The following is a 17,508-nucleotide window of genomic DNA, read 5'->3' as shown; positions in this document are numbered from 1 at the left end:
TTAACCTTCAATTGTCGAACACTCACCATTTAGAAGAGATTAAAAGAATGCAGGTCGTGTAAATTACTTGTTATAATATTATTTGTTTAAATTTAACAAGCTCTATGAAACTTTATTTCCCTGATGGATATTGGGTCTACATATACAATATTAGGTCAAAATGGTCGAGCCGGAAAATACCCACTATTTTGTCACATCCCTAGCACTTAGGAATTAGAAGTATTTTACCATTATAAGCAACCAAAAGAACCCCTGTAGTTTTGGTTATCATTTCATCAAAAAAAACCAACCATGCCGCTGTAATTATGTGGTCGCCGTATTAATACCTTAAACATCTAGATCACAAACAAATACTCCAGACCCCAAAATGGAATGAGAAAGCCATCTTTAGACTCGTAATAGTCACAAAAACTAGCCATCATGAATATCCGAACAAGCTGGCGCTTGTAAAGCCTCGTTTTCAAGTATTGAATTTTGAATTCTGAGTTTTGAATTTGAAGAATTCTTTTGGGTATTTGATGTGCTCTGAGATTCCCAGAAAAATCGACGGGCGGGCGGTGTCAATTTCTGTGCAATTCATATGTCATCTGCGAATGTATAGCGACTGCGTTATGAAGATTGCTGAAAAAGGATCATGTTACGGAAGACACTTTTGAAGAAAAATGCGACAGCATTTACGGTGTGGTCGAGACTTACTGAAGGCTGACGAATCAACCATAGATTTACGACATCTAAATATAATTGTAACTAGCGCATCAGCCACGAATTCCCCCTGATGTTCGGCATTTGACTTGGCTCCGAAAAAGTCAAATTCTCCGGTTCGGCCCTCACCCTGGTTGAAAACAATGACTAGGTCACTGTCCTCAACTGAACCAGGAATAGAAACATCATCGCCTGGTGCATCATATTCTGACGCTTGATAGAGGCGTGGAATCAGAATAATAAATGCTGCGACCCACAATTCCTACGCCATTTTAGTAGTACAGCCAAAAACGGCTACTAGTCTCGCTTGACAAATGTCGATCCTACAAAAAAGGGCGATAAAGCTACAAACTTTAGAAGGTTCTAATTTAAGGTTGCTTTAAAAACATCACAAGCTGCTACCTTGCATTACAGTAGACACTGACATTTATTTGCTAAACTTTCCCCCTATTGTTTATGTCTCGAGTGTGCGTGCTTGTGACTGTGCCGAAGACGAGACTCTCGTAGGGCTAGATTTGAACATGGGCGGAGTTTTAACGTTAGTGAAGGTTGCTCTGAGCTGAGACATATTAATAATTTTGTAACATACATAGCGTGTCGGATATTGCAGATTGATGCAAACCGAGTAACTTTTCGTATTTGTGGACCTTAGATAGAGTCCAGAGCAATTTGAGGATGCTAGGAAATGCAGATAGTTTTGTAATTTCTCAACATGGCTGAGTTTTTACGCTAGTGCAGTTTGCTCCTATCTGAGACAGTATAATACTATTGTAGTATACAAAGCCTGCAAAGCGTATTGTATATTGCAGTTTGCTGTAAACTGGGCGATTTTTCATGAATATTGACTATAGATAGAGTCCCGAGCATAATGGAGTATGCTAGAAATTGAGATAGCTTTGGAATTTCTCAACATGGCTGGAGTTTTCAAGTTAGTGCAGGTTGCTCTGAGTTGAGACATTTTAATAATTTTGTAATATAAATAGCGTGTCGGATATTGCAGATTGCAGCAAAGTGAGAGACTTTTCTTAACTGTAGACTATAGATAGCCCAGAGCATATTGCAGGATGCTAGGAATTGAGAGGGATTTGTAGTTTCAGAACAAGAAGGGAGGTTTAACGTTAGTGCAGATTGCTCAGGCTCCGTGCTGAGACATTTAGATAATTTTGTAATATACACAGCGTGTCAGATATTACAGGTTGCTGTAAGCCGAGCACCTTTTCATGAATATTGACTACAGATAGAGACCCGAGCATATTGGAGGATGGTAGAAACTGAGATAGATTTGTTCTTTCTGAACATATAGGCGGAGTGTTTACGTTAGTGCAGGTTGCTCCGAGTCGAGACTATACAGCCCCGAGCGTATTGGAGGATTTCCAGCAGACATAATTAAAAAAATCCAGCCACGGGTTTCCTGATGAAAAGATGGAAAGCTAACATGAAAGAATAAAATCAATGTTATTGTTGCTGACTAATAAAATCGAACTAACATAACAATCGTGTTGTTGTTTTAATGTCGATGTCATGAAAACACTACGATGACAAGGACACTATCGCTATTTGACTCAATACTACTCTCTCCCAACGTATACTCTCGCTTCAAATAATTAGGAAGAGGGTCTTCATTTGGAGAGAGTATTAATCTGGACAATTGTAATGTTAATTTGCTTTAATTGGTCAATAACAACAGTAATTTTTAAATTTGTGTTTCAAATATATGAATTAATGACATGTAATTGGGATTTAGGTATAACTTCAAAAATAGAATGAACTAATACAATTTTGATTCAATCGTATCAGCTGTTTTTTAGATATATGAAAAGTGAAATTTAAAAGCAAGTGGTTTCAGAGATTTTTTTACAAAAGGACAAAAATTGCCAAAAATACAATATTGCAGATTTCCTAACAGCTTGAATAAATCTAATACAGATTTCCCCAAGAAACCAAACCAAATTTAAAAGCCGTATGACCAGTGATTTCTGAGAAGTCAATGAAAAAACACAACGGACGGACCACAGGGGTTCGAAAAGGGCGATAAAGAACAAAACTGTTAAACAGTAAGTTTCCTGGCTCCTTAGAAGTCATGATCGGTGATTCTGTGATATATATGCAGTGCGTCCTCTCTTGGAGAAATTTGGTAGAGATTTCTGCATTGACCACCATATATTGTTGCCATACTCATAGAGCTAAGTATCATGCGACCAATGGATGTAACAAACTGTATTATCGTGCAACATTTGGCCAAGTTCACCCCGCTAGCATAAATGTGACAAATTAGGCCTACCCTTTTACATCAACCACGTCACTTTCGAACGAACACACATTTAGTCGAATTGCTTTAGTCCTGGCTGTGGAAACGCAGCTACCTGTGGCGGGGTAGGGGACTGGTCAGTTTCGTCGGCCTTGGGAGGGGGCGGTGGATTATTTTTCCGACGTCAAAAAGTGGCTGACCCCACTATTCCAACTTTCGAAAACAAGGTGACCCCCTATTCCAACTTTCGAAAACAGGGTGACCCCCTCTGCACGCGACAAAGGTAAAACAAAAGGTGGAATATAAATTGAATAATATATATATATATATATATATATATATATATATATATATATATATATATATATATATATATATATATATATATATATATATATAATTTTTGGGGTATATTTTAAACATTCAGTCATTCTGTGTTTTAATGAAATTGTTGTCATGTCAGTTGTAAGATAGGAACTTAAAATTGTCAATTCTAAAGTTTGAATACAGTATTTTGAATGAGCTGTGAATGTAGTCCACTCTTTTTAAATGCATAACCAGATGTCCAGAACTGTTGTAAGAAAAATGTGATTGTGAAATATTAGTGCATGTTGCTTTCTAATACTGAATTCTCATAGAGGAAACAGAAAAGTATCAGGAACTTGTCATGCTTTTCATATGAACTGCAGATTTCATAATGATTAGTACTCTTTGCTTTACAGACATCAAGATATTTCTGACATATATCTCTGATAAATTAATTTACTGCTCCCGAAGGGCGCGCTGAAAAATATTAAACATCCAGATATCTCTAATATATATACATATCTGATATATGAAAGTCATGCAGCTGAAGGGCATGTTGAAAAATATTGTGTGATATTTTAAAGAAATGCGCCTGAAGGGCGCGCCGAAAAATGTTAAACATACAGATATCTCAGATATATATATGTCTGATATATTAAAGTTTTGCACTAGCACGGGGCTCTGAAAAATGTCTTATTATTATAAAAGTTACGCGCCCGAAGGGCGCGCCGAAAAATGGAACTGATTGATGAAATTTGTGGCTGGCACAATGCATTTAACACAAGTATGAGCCGTGCCGAAAACACACTGACCCCGCCCCCCTATTGGACATTTCAAAAACATGGTGACCCCCCCATCACCAAAGTCAAAAACAGGGTGACCCCCCATGAATCCACCGCTCCCCCCCCCCAGGCCGAAGAAACTGACCAGTCCCTAGGGTGTGTTTATGCGGGTCATCGAAGGTCAACCCCGCCACGGATATGCCGGTCATCAAAAGGTCAACCCCGCCACGGACAGCGAAGAGTATGTCTGTTGTTGCTGATAAGAGTAATGGTTGTGTCAAATCATTGTACTATTACAAAGAAGTTCCATTTCTCCCAGCTCTTTTCCCCAAAAGCAACTTGCTTGCACTGGACTCATTCGAAGTTCGTGGAGATGATGTTTTCATTATCTCTTATCCCAAATCAGGTTAGTCTTATTCGTATTTTCATAGGTCGTGCCAATCTCTCTCTCTCTCTCTCTCTCTCTCTCTCTCTCTCTCTCTCTCTGAACAAATACGGGTAGTCTCTGTAAAGTCTGTAAGTCTTGAAAAGTACCCAGACTAAAAACACCAGATAAGATAAAATGGCGTCGAGTGTTCGATCTGTGGGTATAAACATGCACAGCTTGCCGTTGCGTGAACCATTTGGTTGGAGCTCGTTTACGGTTTTTGTAATACCGGTATATGCTATTGTATTCATGTAGTGACGTATTATTGTAGTGCGCATGTGCAGAATAAAGTAGACTCTCCTCATGCTTGAGACTAGTGAACAACGGCCTCTGTGTCTCTCTATACAATACATAGCACAGGGGCTCGTAAGTGGCTATATAAGTCAATATTACAGCGTTTTTCTTCCTTTTTCAATGTTAAAAATAAACTAGCTGAATAGCACAACACTTGTGCAGCTGTCTTTTGTGTAGCTTGTATTGGCATGTATAGTGCGCCCTCAATAGGGAGTGTGATCATATGTAAATGCGACCTTTAGTTCCGTGACCTCTAGCCATGCCTACTTCCTGTCCTCGCTATGCTTACTGTACTAATACAGTAAACACACCGACGTCAGTAAACACAGCGACGTCTGTACGCATGGCCGGCCATATGGAGAGGGAAGTAGGCATGGCTAGAGGTCACGGAACTAAAGGTCACATTTACATATGATCACACTCCCTATTGAGGGCGCACTATACATGCCAATACAAGCTACACAAAAGACAGCTACACAAGTGTTGTGCTCTTCAGCTAGTTTATTTTTAACATTGAAAAAGGAAGAAAAACGCTGTAATATTGACTTATATAGCCACTTATGAGCCCCTGTGTACATAGTACATATACTACAAGTGGCGACGAGGATAAAACATCAGTGACCTTAGAGTGCAAAGTGCATTGTTCGCGCAACGTGTAAGTTGTTTCGAACAAAAACGAGGTCGGAGAATGGAGAAAAAGCGGCAGATTCAATTCGGACTATCAAGCAGTTAGCAAGGAAGAGTGCCACCACGCCGTCGAGCGGAACTTGGGGCAGAGGATCGGAACAGTGGAAGCGATCCACTCCAGTAGCGAGAAGTAACTTCAAAGTAACTCAAAGAACTTTGAACAGTTGTTCTACGCAGTGCAGTCGGGGAAAATCTCAGCGAATCTGAAGATTTAAGACTGTGTCACCCGAAGTTCAAGTTTTCAAGTACATTCCTTTGTCTTAAGTGATAAAGTAAACAAGTGATAATGGCCAACGCCCAATAACACGTGCAACGACCGAAGCTTTCGACAAGACGAAAAGTACTTTCAAGTCTTACTACAATAGGATGGAGAGGTTTTACCGTGTCAACGGCATCACGGAGGAGGAAAACCAGAAAGATGCACTTTTATATTTCATTGGTCAAACGGCTTTCTCCGAGTTGGAGGATATACTCCTGCCAGCAAAACCAGCAGACATATCGCTAGCAGAGATTGTGGCGTGCTTGGAAAAGTACTACGATCCAGCGCGGATGGAACTTGCTGGAGCTTTCCATTTCCTGAAGCGGGACCAGAAGCCAGGCGAATCGGTGCAAGACTACATAAATATAGTGATAGTTCATAGGACTGGTGATAGTTCATGCAGTTCCGGCTCTGCATGGCTTGGGCTTTGTGTTGGCGGCCGCGCCTCCCACCGCTGAGTCACCTGTCTATGGTGTTTATACCTGAAAATATATTACCTGAATATGAAACTTGCGTCGATCTTTGTTTTTGAACACACCTACTTCGTCTAGGTACACAATGTGCTCAGCTGCACCGGACTGTCGACAATCCCTTGTGCCTTTCTTTTCTATTATTGTACTATATAGTCTCTGGCGCATGTGGGGGTGGGGAATGCTGCAGGCATAGCCACCAGTGCCGAAGGCACGAGGGTCTGTCTTGTGCCTTCGGCTCTCGCGGTCATGCCTGCGGCATTTCCAGCTCAAGCCTTCGGCGCTACGCTTGCGACCCCCACACCCGCATGTGCGAGAGACTAGAAAAGAAAAAGCTGTGCTTGTAAACTTTATAGGTCAAGCCCACTTTTCTTTCTCTATGCGGAGACACCGTAACCGTCCGTACCCGATGTCACTGCGGTTGGGAAGAAAGTTTGAACAAAACTTGTTAACTTGCTGTTTCCAGCGAATCTCAGAGTCTTGACCTCAGTAACCCCTGTGACATATTGGTTTTGTAAGTTCCAAAAGTGGATGGACCAGATGCACTGGAAGAAAACAATGTTTACTTTTCCCTGTAGGGTTCTGAGTTAAGGGGTGGACCATTTGATATCCTGGGGGTGGGGGTCTGGAAGATTTTCGAAAAAAAAAATTCCCAGCAGATACAAGGGGAAAAAAATTCTGCCTTAGATGACTTAATGAAAAAAAAACTGGCCAGCTAATGTGGAAGAAAAAAAAAAAACTCTGTCACATTATCAGCAAGAACCTTTTGGGATGTAACTTTAATCATTCAGTTTCATTTTTCGGCGCGCCCTTTGGGCGCGTATCTTTATGAAAATAGCGCAAAGGATGCACCAGGACATCCGCGCAGCGTATCGCTAGTGCATCCTTATTATTATACATCTTACATTCTTGACTAGGGCATCAAATTGTCAGAGTAGTGACCGTTTCACGCAATGTCAACACTTTTTCTTCCGATTTATGGTGCGAATGTAGAACGCTATATCAGACATGATATCACACAGCTTCAAGGTCAAGATTTGGATCAGGTTGTAATGGGTGCAATTCATAAAGTCTTCTTCGGCCTGGGGGTGGGCGGAGGATTCATGGGGGGTCACCTTGTTTTTGACTTTGGTGATAGGAGGGTACCATGTTTTTGAAATGCCGAATAGGGGGGGTCAGTGTGTTTTTGAATTTCGACACGGCTCATACTTGCATAAAATGCATTGTGCCAGCCACAAATTTCATCATTCAGTTGCATTTTGGCGCACCCTTCGGGCACGTATTTAACTTTAATGATAATGAAACATATTTTTCAGAGCCCCGTCCTGGTGCAAAACTTTAATGTATCAGACATACTTATATCTGAGATATCTGTATGTTTAAAATTTTTCGGCGCGCCCTTGGGGCGCATTTCTTTAAAATATCAAACAATATATATGCCCTTCAGCTGCATGACTTTCATATATCAGATATATTTATATAAATCAGAGATATCTGGATGTTTAATATTTTTCGGCGCGCCCTTCGGGCGCAGTAAGTTAATAAATCAGAGATATATGTCAGAAATATCTTCATGTCTGTAAATTGAAAGTCTGTTTTGCAAAGTGTACTAATCATTATGAAATCTGCAGTTCATATGAAAAGCATGACAAGTTCCTGACACTTTTCTGTTTCCTCTATGAGGATTCAGTAATAAGAAAGCAACATACACTTATATTTCACAATCAAATTTTTCTTACAACCGTTCTGGACATCTGGTTATGCATAAAAAGAGCGGAGTACATTCACAGCTCATTCAAAACTGTATTCAAACTTTTGTTATAGTTGTAGCTCGCCGGTCTGGGGAGCGTATTCACTGCTGAGAGGTACTTCGAGATCTTTGACAGAGTAGAGACTCACAAAGTGGTTGGATATCAATCGATGGTGGTTTATTACTGAAGTGTAAAGTTTACACATCAGAATGCCCAGCTATCTCCCACTGAAAATAGAGGGTGATTATCCCTCTTTAAAAAGAAATCGTAACATTCTAATTAGATTAAAAGAGTCAATCCTCCAATCACTAATCAACTAATATTTCTTGATTGGCTATTGATCACATAAAATCATACATAATCTGCATAAGTGACATCATCGTTATACAACATTCCCCTTACGTAATCGTCCCAGGGTCCTATCTGGAATTTTAAATATTGACTATAAGAATTTACTTTACTGCCTTGGCACTATGTCACAAATAAAAGTGTCTATTTTTGTCCTTGATAATTAGGTGTCACTAGATGTCACTAATAAAAGTGTCTACCTTTATCCTTGATAATTAGGTGTCAATGACGTCAATACATTAAATGTTCATAACAACGAAGTTTGTATTAAGATGTGTGAAAATTCATAATGATCATTAACCCTTACACAGACTTGAAAAGTTCAGCCCTTTCGTTCACTGACTTTTGTACAGATTCCGAAATTACAAAAACAATATCAGTAAGTCAAAGAAAATTTAGTCTGTAACACTTTCGAATTGACACTTTTAACTTAAAATTTAAGTTCCTATCTTACAACTGACATGGCAACAATTTCATTAAAACACAGAATGACTGAATATTGAAAATATACCCCAAAAATTATATTATATATATATATATATATATATATATATATATATATATATATATATATATATATATATATATATATATATATATATATATATATATATATATATATATATATGTGTGTGTGTGTGTGTGTGTGTGTGTGTGTGTGTGTGTGTGTGTGTGTGTGTGTATACTGGATTATTCAATTTATATTCTACTTTCTGTTTTACCTTTGTCGCGCGCAGGGGGGGTCACCCTGTTTTGGAAAGTTGGAACAGGTGGGGGGGGTCAGCCCTCTGGCAAAAGAAACTGACCAGTCCCTTATGTACAAGTCTGTTGATGTATAACAAACAGATTGATTTCGCAACATCACTGCATCAAAAAAATATTCTTTGAAGGAAGAATGCAAAAAAAAAATTGCCAGGTATCACAAGGGAAAAAAATACATCCAGTGGAACATGTGGAAAAAAAATTAATGCCCCCTAAAAATCTTCCAGACCCCCCCAGGATATCAAATGGTCCACCCCTAATGGTTGTATGTTGAAATCTCTCCATGTATCTGGTGTATGGGCAAAATGTTAACATTGGTTGCATGTTATCAAGGTCATCTGTTGTTCATGAAAATCAAGAAAAGGTAGCTGTTTGCCTGTATTTGTCAACACATAACTGCCTTGCAGGTTGATTGTCTACTGTATACCTTCTAACGGGGCAGAAACTGGGACTGTTGATAATTTTTTCAATATGTCCATGTCAAATACAGCATGGTGAAACATACAATATTCAGTTTGTCAACAAAGCCTACATATGTAAACACTATTGGTGATAATTGAATTAGAGTCCAGACTGAAAGTCATTTGTCAATGCATAATGATACAAATGCACTCTACACTCACTCAGGCTGTGTTGACAAGCTGAATACTGGACAGTTCAGCATGCTGTATGGATTAGAACAACAATACAGTTGTATAAACGGAACAAAAATATTGTCAAAATTATCAAAGTTAATAAAGCTACTGCCCTGCTACTGCCTACGGGCATTGTCACTGTCACTGCATACCGGCAGTGACAGTGACAGAGATAGCTCTGACTCTGAAGACTTGACAGTTGTCAATAGACAATGGCCAAAAGGGAGGTGTATCACTGTTCACAAAAAATGTTGACTATGGTACACAAAAAGAGTGCATCATCTTGAATGTAAGGATGGTTTACTTCTATTCCTCAATGGCTACCTGTATCTGTCGTTTTACAATGAATACATTATTCATAGAGTGCAACAAAGATAGTGCATGATCAGTAGGTATGTTAAACATGATTTTTTTCAACATTGTATGTGTATCAACATCATTTGTTTGTAGTTAATTTTTTTAAATCATGTTGAAATGCCTTAAGGTAGCTAGATACCTTATAGACACTTTCAGATTTTTATTTTTTTCTAAGTTAAAAAAGTCCCAAACCCCAATAAAGTATATATTTTCTGAAGCCCTAATATTGGGGAATCCGACCGTGCACAATATATAGTCATTATTTGCATAATAGTCTTATGTAATCTTAATAGTCTTAATAGCTACCTTAAAGTTATTTACTCAGTCTGAGTATTAATATGCAGAAGTCTTATGGTGTATTGACATTTCGATTTATATCAATTGCAACTAACAGCAACATAAGTGTACAAACACATACATAGATGGTGTTGATAGGCTGAATACTGCATAGTTAGATGTAAAACAAGAGATTGGCGTTAATACAAAAAGCAAAAATAGTGAGAAGTATCAAGATTTTATGTTTGTAATATTGTTTGCCTAAGGGTGTATGATTAAAAAAATCGTAGCTATTATACTTTTGCATTAGGTATTTTTGAATTCGGGTGTATTAGAACGATCAAATATTAAAGAAAAAAGGGGAGTCACCATGCTTAATTTGCTACTAACATAAGATGAAAAGTCAGTTTTTCATGAAAATCACTTAAAACAATATACAAGAAAATTTGTTTCAAGTTCATGCAGTGAATGAAATGTTCACATTCTCATCGTACAGTAACACAAAAGTAAAATTTTGAACATTCTAATTTAAATGAAACAATGTGGAATAAATGGATTTTTTTTTATTTTCACCAAATTTGCCATTATTTGACCCAAAATGTCAGAGTTATGGATGGAATATTTCAACCTTTCAATATTGTCAATTTTGTAAAACTTTTTAAGTAGGATCTTAGTCATATATGCCTGTAAAATTTTTCTTTGATGGGTCACCGTGCTCAGTTTTTCACTATTTAGCAAAGTGTAGCCAGGAATTCACAATTTGCGTACTCTTTCATGATCGTCATTCTGGGTGCTCTTTAGCGGGTTCCATTGGCCCGACCAGATTTTGATTAACTCGATGCTTAGACTGATAAATCGAAAAGGTCCACTGATACATTTAATTTAAAAACAAATCATGTTATACTCTAAATACTTTAGAGAAACGCATGCTTGAGCAACCAAGACAGTGAAAAATATTACAAAATATATAAATAAATTTATAATAATCAGCATACATTTTCAGAAAACTTTAAGTTCCCCAACCATTTTAGATGTGCTTCCCATGCCGTGGACTAAACGTACTAGTGCTCAAATTATTTATTGTGCTTCCCTGATAACGTTTGTCAGAAAAATGACTGCATCACGCGTAGAATAGAATAGAATTGATCTTTATTGAACTGTATGCCACTCTGGCATATTAGCACATACAATAAAGATTTTCAACTTCAAGTTGAACAAGTCAGAATGAAAGAGAAAAACTTCCAAATTCACTTAGAAATAATATAAAATTTTCTCTTTTCAAAACAACAATAAATAAATTTTGCCAAAGAAACAGCTGTGTTATTGTTTGTCATTATTTCAATAAATGTTTCAGTTAAACTTTGTTTCTTGTCTTTTAAACGGAGGATTTGTATTCTTTCTTTGTTATATAATGGGCATAAGAGTAAAAAGTGTATTTCATCTTCTATTTTGTTACTCTTGCAACATGGGCAGAGACGTTTTTCTGCTCCCATTTTACGATGTCTACCTGTTTCTATGTTAAGTTGATGTGCACTTAGTGTTACGTGCAGAGAAAACGAACAAAAGGGTGAACTCAGCAGTTAACGTTTAAACAAAATTTATTACGAAAATAAAACTAATTGCTAAGTCAGGGATAGAGTACAAGCTTTAAAAGTGTACAGACTACTTATCTCAGCTGGGACGGCAAAGCTCCAGTCTCAGAGTTGTAACAGTCAGTTGGATGAATGAACAGTCCTTGCAGGCTTGAAGCTGCACGAAGTCCACAGTATAAATCCAGCGTTGGCAGTGAAGGTCTTGAAAAGTCTTGAGAATGACCTTTGCTGGAGTTTAGTAACACACAAGAGACACGATCCCAAAAGTCTGACTGGAAGCTGAGCACGTCCCTTTTATAAAGGCATATAAGAACAATCTAGAACTTTTATTGACATGCTAATTACTGTTCTAAAATTATCTCTCTTACACAACTAATCAACTTTCCAGAACATTCCAAACATGACTAATTGAATTCAAGGTTGTGAGGTTGTTATGTAGGTCATTTCCCCCACACTCATCATGACCTGAGTTCAATTTAGTCTAGAACATTCTCAAGGTCACTACCCTCAATGACCTCACAACCTTGAATTCAATTAGTCATGTTTGGAATGTTCTGGAAAGTTGATTAGTTGTGTAAGGGAGATAATTTTAGAACAGTAATTAGCATGTCAATAAAAGTTCTAGATTGTTCTTATATGCCTTTATAAAAGGGACGTGCTCAGCTTCCAGTCAGACTTTTGGGATCGTGTCTCTTGTGTGTTACTAAACTCCAGCAGTAGTCATTCTCTAGACTTTTCAAGACCTTCACTGCCAACGCTGGATTTATACTGTGGACTTTGTGCAGCTTCAAGCCTGCAAGGACTGTTCATTCATCCAACTGACTGTTACAACTCTGAGACTGGAGCTTTGCCGTCCCAGCTGAGATAAGTAGTCTGTACACTTTTAAAGCTTGTACTCTATCCCTAACTTAGCAATTAGTTTTATTTTTGTAATAAATTTTGTTTAAACGTTAACTGCTGAGTTCACCCTTTTGTTCGTTTTCTCTGCACGTAACAAATTGGGGGCTCGTCCGGGAGACGAATATTTTGAGCCGTTTGACAACATTTTGCCTACCTTTTCAAAACTGCTTTACACTGTGAACTCAGCGAAATTTAATCATGGCGGAATTCAAGCCAGACGAATTTATGGAGGACCTTGATCAGGACACATTTAATTCCCTCAGAAAAGACAACCTCATAGCACTGGCAAATTTCCTTAAAGTAGATGTCAAAAGATCTATGCGCAAGCGAGAGATACAGTTCAAGATTGCAAAACATTTAGTTGATTCAGGCCATTTTGAGGAGTCTGCCCTAAAAGATTATGAACCTGAGTCTTCCTTTGAACTCAGAAAATTAGAGTTAGAAATACAGGCAGGTTTGGCACGTGAAAAGTTAGCAATGGAAGAAAGACAGAAAGAAAAAGAATTACAAATGAAAGAAAAGAATTGCAAATGAAAGAAAAAGAAAGGCAGAAAGATTAGAAATGGAAGAAAGACAGAGAGAAAAAGAATTGCGATTAGAAGAACAGCGATTGCAGGTAGAAATAAAACGTTTAGAGCTTGGACAGTCAGAAAATTCTTCCCTTCAGACAAGTTTGACATCACTAAGCATTTCAGGTTAGTTCCCCCTTTCCAAGAAAGGATGTTGATAATATTTCTCCATTTTGAGAAATTGCTCAGAGTCTGAACTGGCCTAAGGAGTCCTGGTCTATGCTTTTGCAGAGTGCTTTGGTGGGTAAAGCCAGAGAAATTTACATTCAGTTGTCAGTAGAGCAGGCTTCAGATTATGATTCTGTGAAGGAATTAATTCTCAAGGGTTATGAGTTGGTGCCTGAAGCGTACCGTCAGAAATTTAGGGATTGTGAGAAGGCGAAAGATCAAACTTATGTTGAATTTGCTCGAACAAAAGAACAACTGTTTGATCGTGGTGTTCTTCTGAAAAGGTCAGTCAGAATTATGACAAATTACGACAACTTGTTTTGATTGAGGAATTTAAAAGGTGCATCCGGAGTGACATCAAGACGTTTATCAATGAACAAAAGGCAGATACATTGGAGGTTGCTGCACGTTTGGCCGATGATTATTCATTGACCCACAAATCTTCATTTCACAGCAAATCATCCCAGTCTTTTCCATACAGAAACAATGCAGGTAAATTTAACTCGTCCTTTTCATCCAAGAATTTCTCAAAGGAGAGTAGAAAATCAATGACAACAGTTCACAGAGTTCAAATAACACTCCCACATCATCAGATCCCAAGTCTCAATCTCCTTCTGACAAACAGTTCGGTACACTTTCTTGTAATTATTGTAAGAAAGACGGCCATTTAATGTCAGAGTGTTTCAAATTGAAAAGAAAACGTGAAGGTCAAAGTGGTCAAAGTGGATCTAAGCCCACCGGCTTTATTTCTTCATCAACTCGATTAGAGTCTAATAATGTGTGCAACACATTTTCTGAGGTTAAACCCCTCTCATCCCCAATTAATGAGGTCAAGGTCAATTCTTCTCAAGATAGCATTATGGGTATTTTCGAGCCATTTATTCATGATGGTTTTATATCACTTTCTAGTGATTTTTCTTCGCTACCCCTGTCAAAATTTTAAGAGATACCGGGGCTTCCCAGTCTCTTTTGTTGGCAGATACCCTGCCGTTTTCTGAAAAGTCATTTTCAGGTTCTAAAGTTCTTATTAAGGGGGTAGATTGTAATGACTACATTCCTGTTCCTCTCCATAATGTCTATTTGTCTTCGGACTTTGTTTCTGGACCTGTGACTTTAGGTATTAGGCCTTTTTTGCCTTTTGAAGGGATTCACCTTCTTCTTGGAAACGACCTTGCTGGGGACAAGGTCATTACTAATCCACTTGTGACTGATAATCCTAGTTTAGATCAAAATCCAGAGCCAATAGAGGAAGACATTCCCGGCCTTTTCCCATCATGTGCCATTACTCGAGCCATGTCAAGAAACTTCCGAGAATCAAAATACTCTCAAAATAATGTCACAGATGTTGACTTAAATGACACCTTTCTCAGTCAGGTGTTTGACACGGATCATTCCGTTATCCCTCGTGGATTTGAAACTTCCAGTAAAACTTCTGCTGACCAAAGTCAGACATTTTCTAGATCAAATCTCATTGCAGAACAACACAAAGACCCAGATATTTTGTCTTTGTTTGACAGGGTAGATGATGAAGGTAAAACTTCAGATAGCTCTGTTTCCTATTATACAAAATCTGGTATTCTCATGCGTAAATGGAGACCTCCAGATGTTTTGGTTGATGACGATTGGGCTATAAAACATCAAATTGTGGTTCCAAAGCCCTACCATGCTGAAATATTGCGCCTGGCCCATGAAACCCCCTGGGCTGGTCACTTAGGAGTCAGGAAAACTTTCATAAAATTCTCAGTCACTTTTATTGGCCTAATCTCAGGCAGGATGTAACACATTTCTGTAAAACTTGTCACACATGTCAAATGGTAGGAAAGCCAAATCAGACCATTCCAAAGGCCCCTTTACAGCCAATTCCTGCATTTCAAGAACCATTTAGTAGGATACTAATAGACTGTGTTGGGCCCCTACCAAAAACAAGATCAGGAAATGAGTACATGCTGACAATAATGTGTACATCAACTCGGTTCCCAGAAGCCATACCACTGAGAAATATAAAGACAAAGACTATAGTGAGAGCTTTAGTCAAATTTTTCACTTTATTTGGCCTCCCTAAATGTGTCCAGTCCGATCAAGGCTCCAACTTTATGTCTGGTATTTTTCAACAAGTAATGGATCAGCTAGGCATTAAACAGTATAGGTCATCCGCCTATCATCCAGAAAGTCAGGGTGCTCTTGAGCGATTTCATCAACTTTGAAAAACATGATTAGGACCTACTGTTTTGACACAGAGAAGCAGTGGGATGAAGGAATTCATTTTCTGCTCTTTGCTGTTAGAGAGTCAATTCAAGAGTCTCTTGGTTTTAGCCCATTTGAGCTTGTATTTGGACATACAGTCCGTGGCCCACTCAAGCTCGTTAAAGAGAAATTCCTATCAGACGATGATGATTGTCTGAATATTTTGCAATATGTGTCAGATTTTCGTACGAAACTCTCTAAAGCATGTGAATTAGCCAGAGAAAATCTTGAGTCATCTCAGCAGTCAATGAAAACCAAATATGATAAAAGCACCTCAAAACGGAAGTTTGAACCAGGTCAAAAAGTTCTTGTTCTACTTCCGGTTCCTGGCAAACCACTCCATGCTCGTTACTTTGGGCCATACCTAATTGATAAGAAATTGAGTGATTTAAATTACATCATAATAACACCTGACAGGCGAAAACAAAAACAGCTATGTCACATAAATATGCTTAAGCCATATTTGGATAGGGATAATCCTACTAAAACAAAGCCTGTCAGTACAGTCAGTTCTGGCCATTATGAAGATAGTGATACTGAAACTGACTTGAGTGAAAATACTCTAAACTCAAAGCTGGGCTCGGTCAAGCTTCAGAACTCAGAAATCCTGGAGAAGCTGGAGTCTACAAAGTTGGCACACCTCCAGCCACCAGAACAACAACAACAGGTGAAAGAACTGCTCCACGAATATAAACACCTGTTTCAAGATGTTCCAACGAGGACAAACGTCATCTATCACGACGTTGATGTTGGGGACAGTAAGCCTGTAAAACAACATCCATACAGACTGAATCCAACAAAAGCGAAATATCTCCAGGAAGAAGTCAAATACCTGCTGGACAATGACTTTATTGAACCCAGTAAAAGTAACTGGAGTTCGCCGTGCATACTTGTTCCCAAATCAGATCACAGTTATCGTATGTGCACGGACTTTAGGAAGGTCAACACTTTAACAAAGACAGACACTTTCCCAATCCCGAGGATTGATGACTGCATCGACCGAGTGGGAAAAGCCAAGTATGTGACGAAATTTGACCTACTGAAGGGATTTTGGCAAGTCCCTCTGACGGATCGTGCTCGTGAAATATCCGCCTTTGTTACACCAGACGGATTGTTCCAGTACAAGGTGATGCCATTCGGAATGAAGAACTCTCCGGCAACGTTCCAACGGATGATCAACGACGTCATATCCGGGCTAGACGGGTGTGCAGCCTACGTTGACGACGTCGTCCTGTATAGTGACACCTGGAGGAACACATCAAGCTCATGCGGAAGTTCTTTGAGAGACTGAGCAAAGCAATGTTGACTGTCAACCTTGCCAAATCTGAGTTTGGTTGGGCAAGGGTAACTTACCTCGGACATACTGTAGGACAGGGTGAGGTAAAACCTGTTGATGCCAAAATCAGTGCCATTTCAAGTTTTCCCATACCAAACTGCAAACGACAACTGATGCGCTTTCTCGGTATGGCTGGTTACTACAGAAAATTCTGTCAAATTTCTCCACAATTACTGAGCCTTTGACTAACTTACTTAAAAAGAAAGTAAAGTTTGTTTGGTCAGAGCAATGCCAACAGGCATTTGATACACTTAAAGCCATACTGCAAAGTGCTCCAGTGTTGTCTGCACCAGATTTCACTTTGCCATTCAAATTAGCTGTGGATGCTAGTGATACGGCTGCTGGTGCTGTTTTATTGCAAGAGGATAGTCATGGTGTAGATCATCCTGTTTGCT

General features: G+C 38.7%; 1 protein-coding gene across 2 annotated transcripts in view; it reads left to right on the top strand.

The window, feature by feature from the left end:
• Window positions 1-17,508, top strand: part of LOC139135159 (sulfotransferase 1B1-like) — a 39,403-nt gene that overhangs the window by 2,597 nt on the left and 19,298 nt on the right. The window contains exon 1 of one of the 2 annotated variants that reach the window (XM_070702418.1): window positions 4,234-4,444. The exons of the other annotated variant lie outside the window; for it this stretch is intronic. Coding sequence (XP_070558519.1) covers window positions 4,237-4,444 — 208 coding nt within the window. The 5' untranslated portion in view covers window positions 4,234-4,236. Of the gene's footprint in view, window positions 1-4,233; window positions 4,445-17,508 lie in introns of those variants that run through there. 2 annotated transcript variants of the gene reach the window in all.

The sequence above is a fragment of the Ptychodera flava genome, chromosome 6 (assembly GCF_041260155.1).
Source record: "Ptychodera flava strain L36383 chromosome 6, AS_Pfla_20210202, whole genome shotgun sequence".
NCBI lineage: Eukaryota > Metazoa > Hemichordata > Enteropneusta > Ptychoderidae > Ptychodera > Ptychodera flava.
This window is presented reverse-complemented; position numbering and strand designations above follow the sequence as displayed.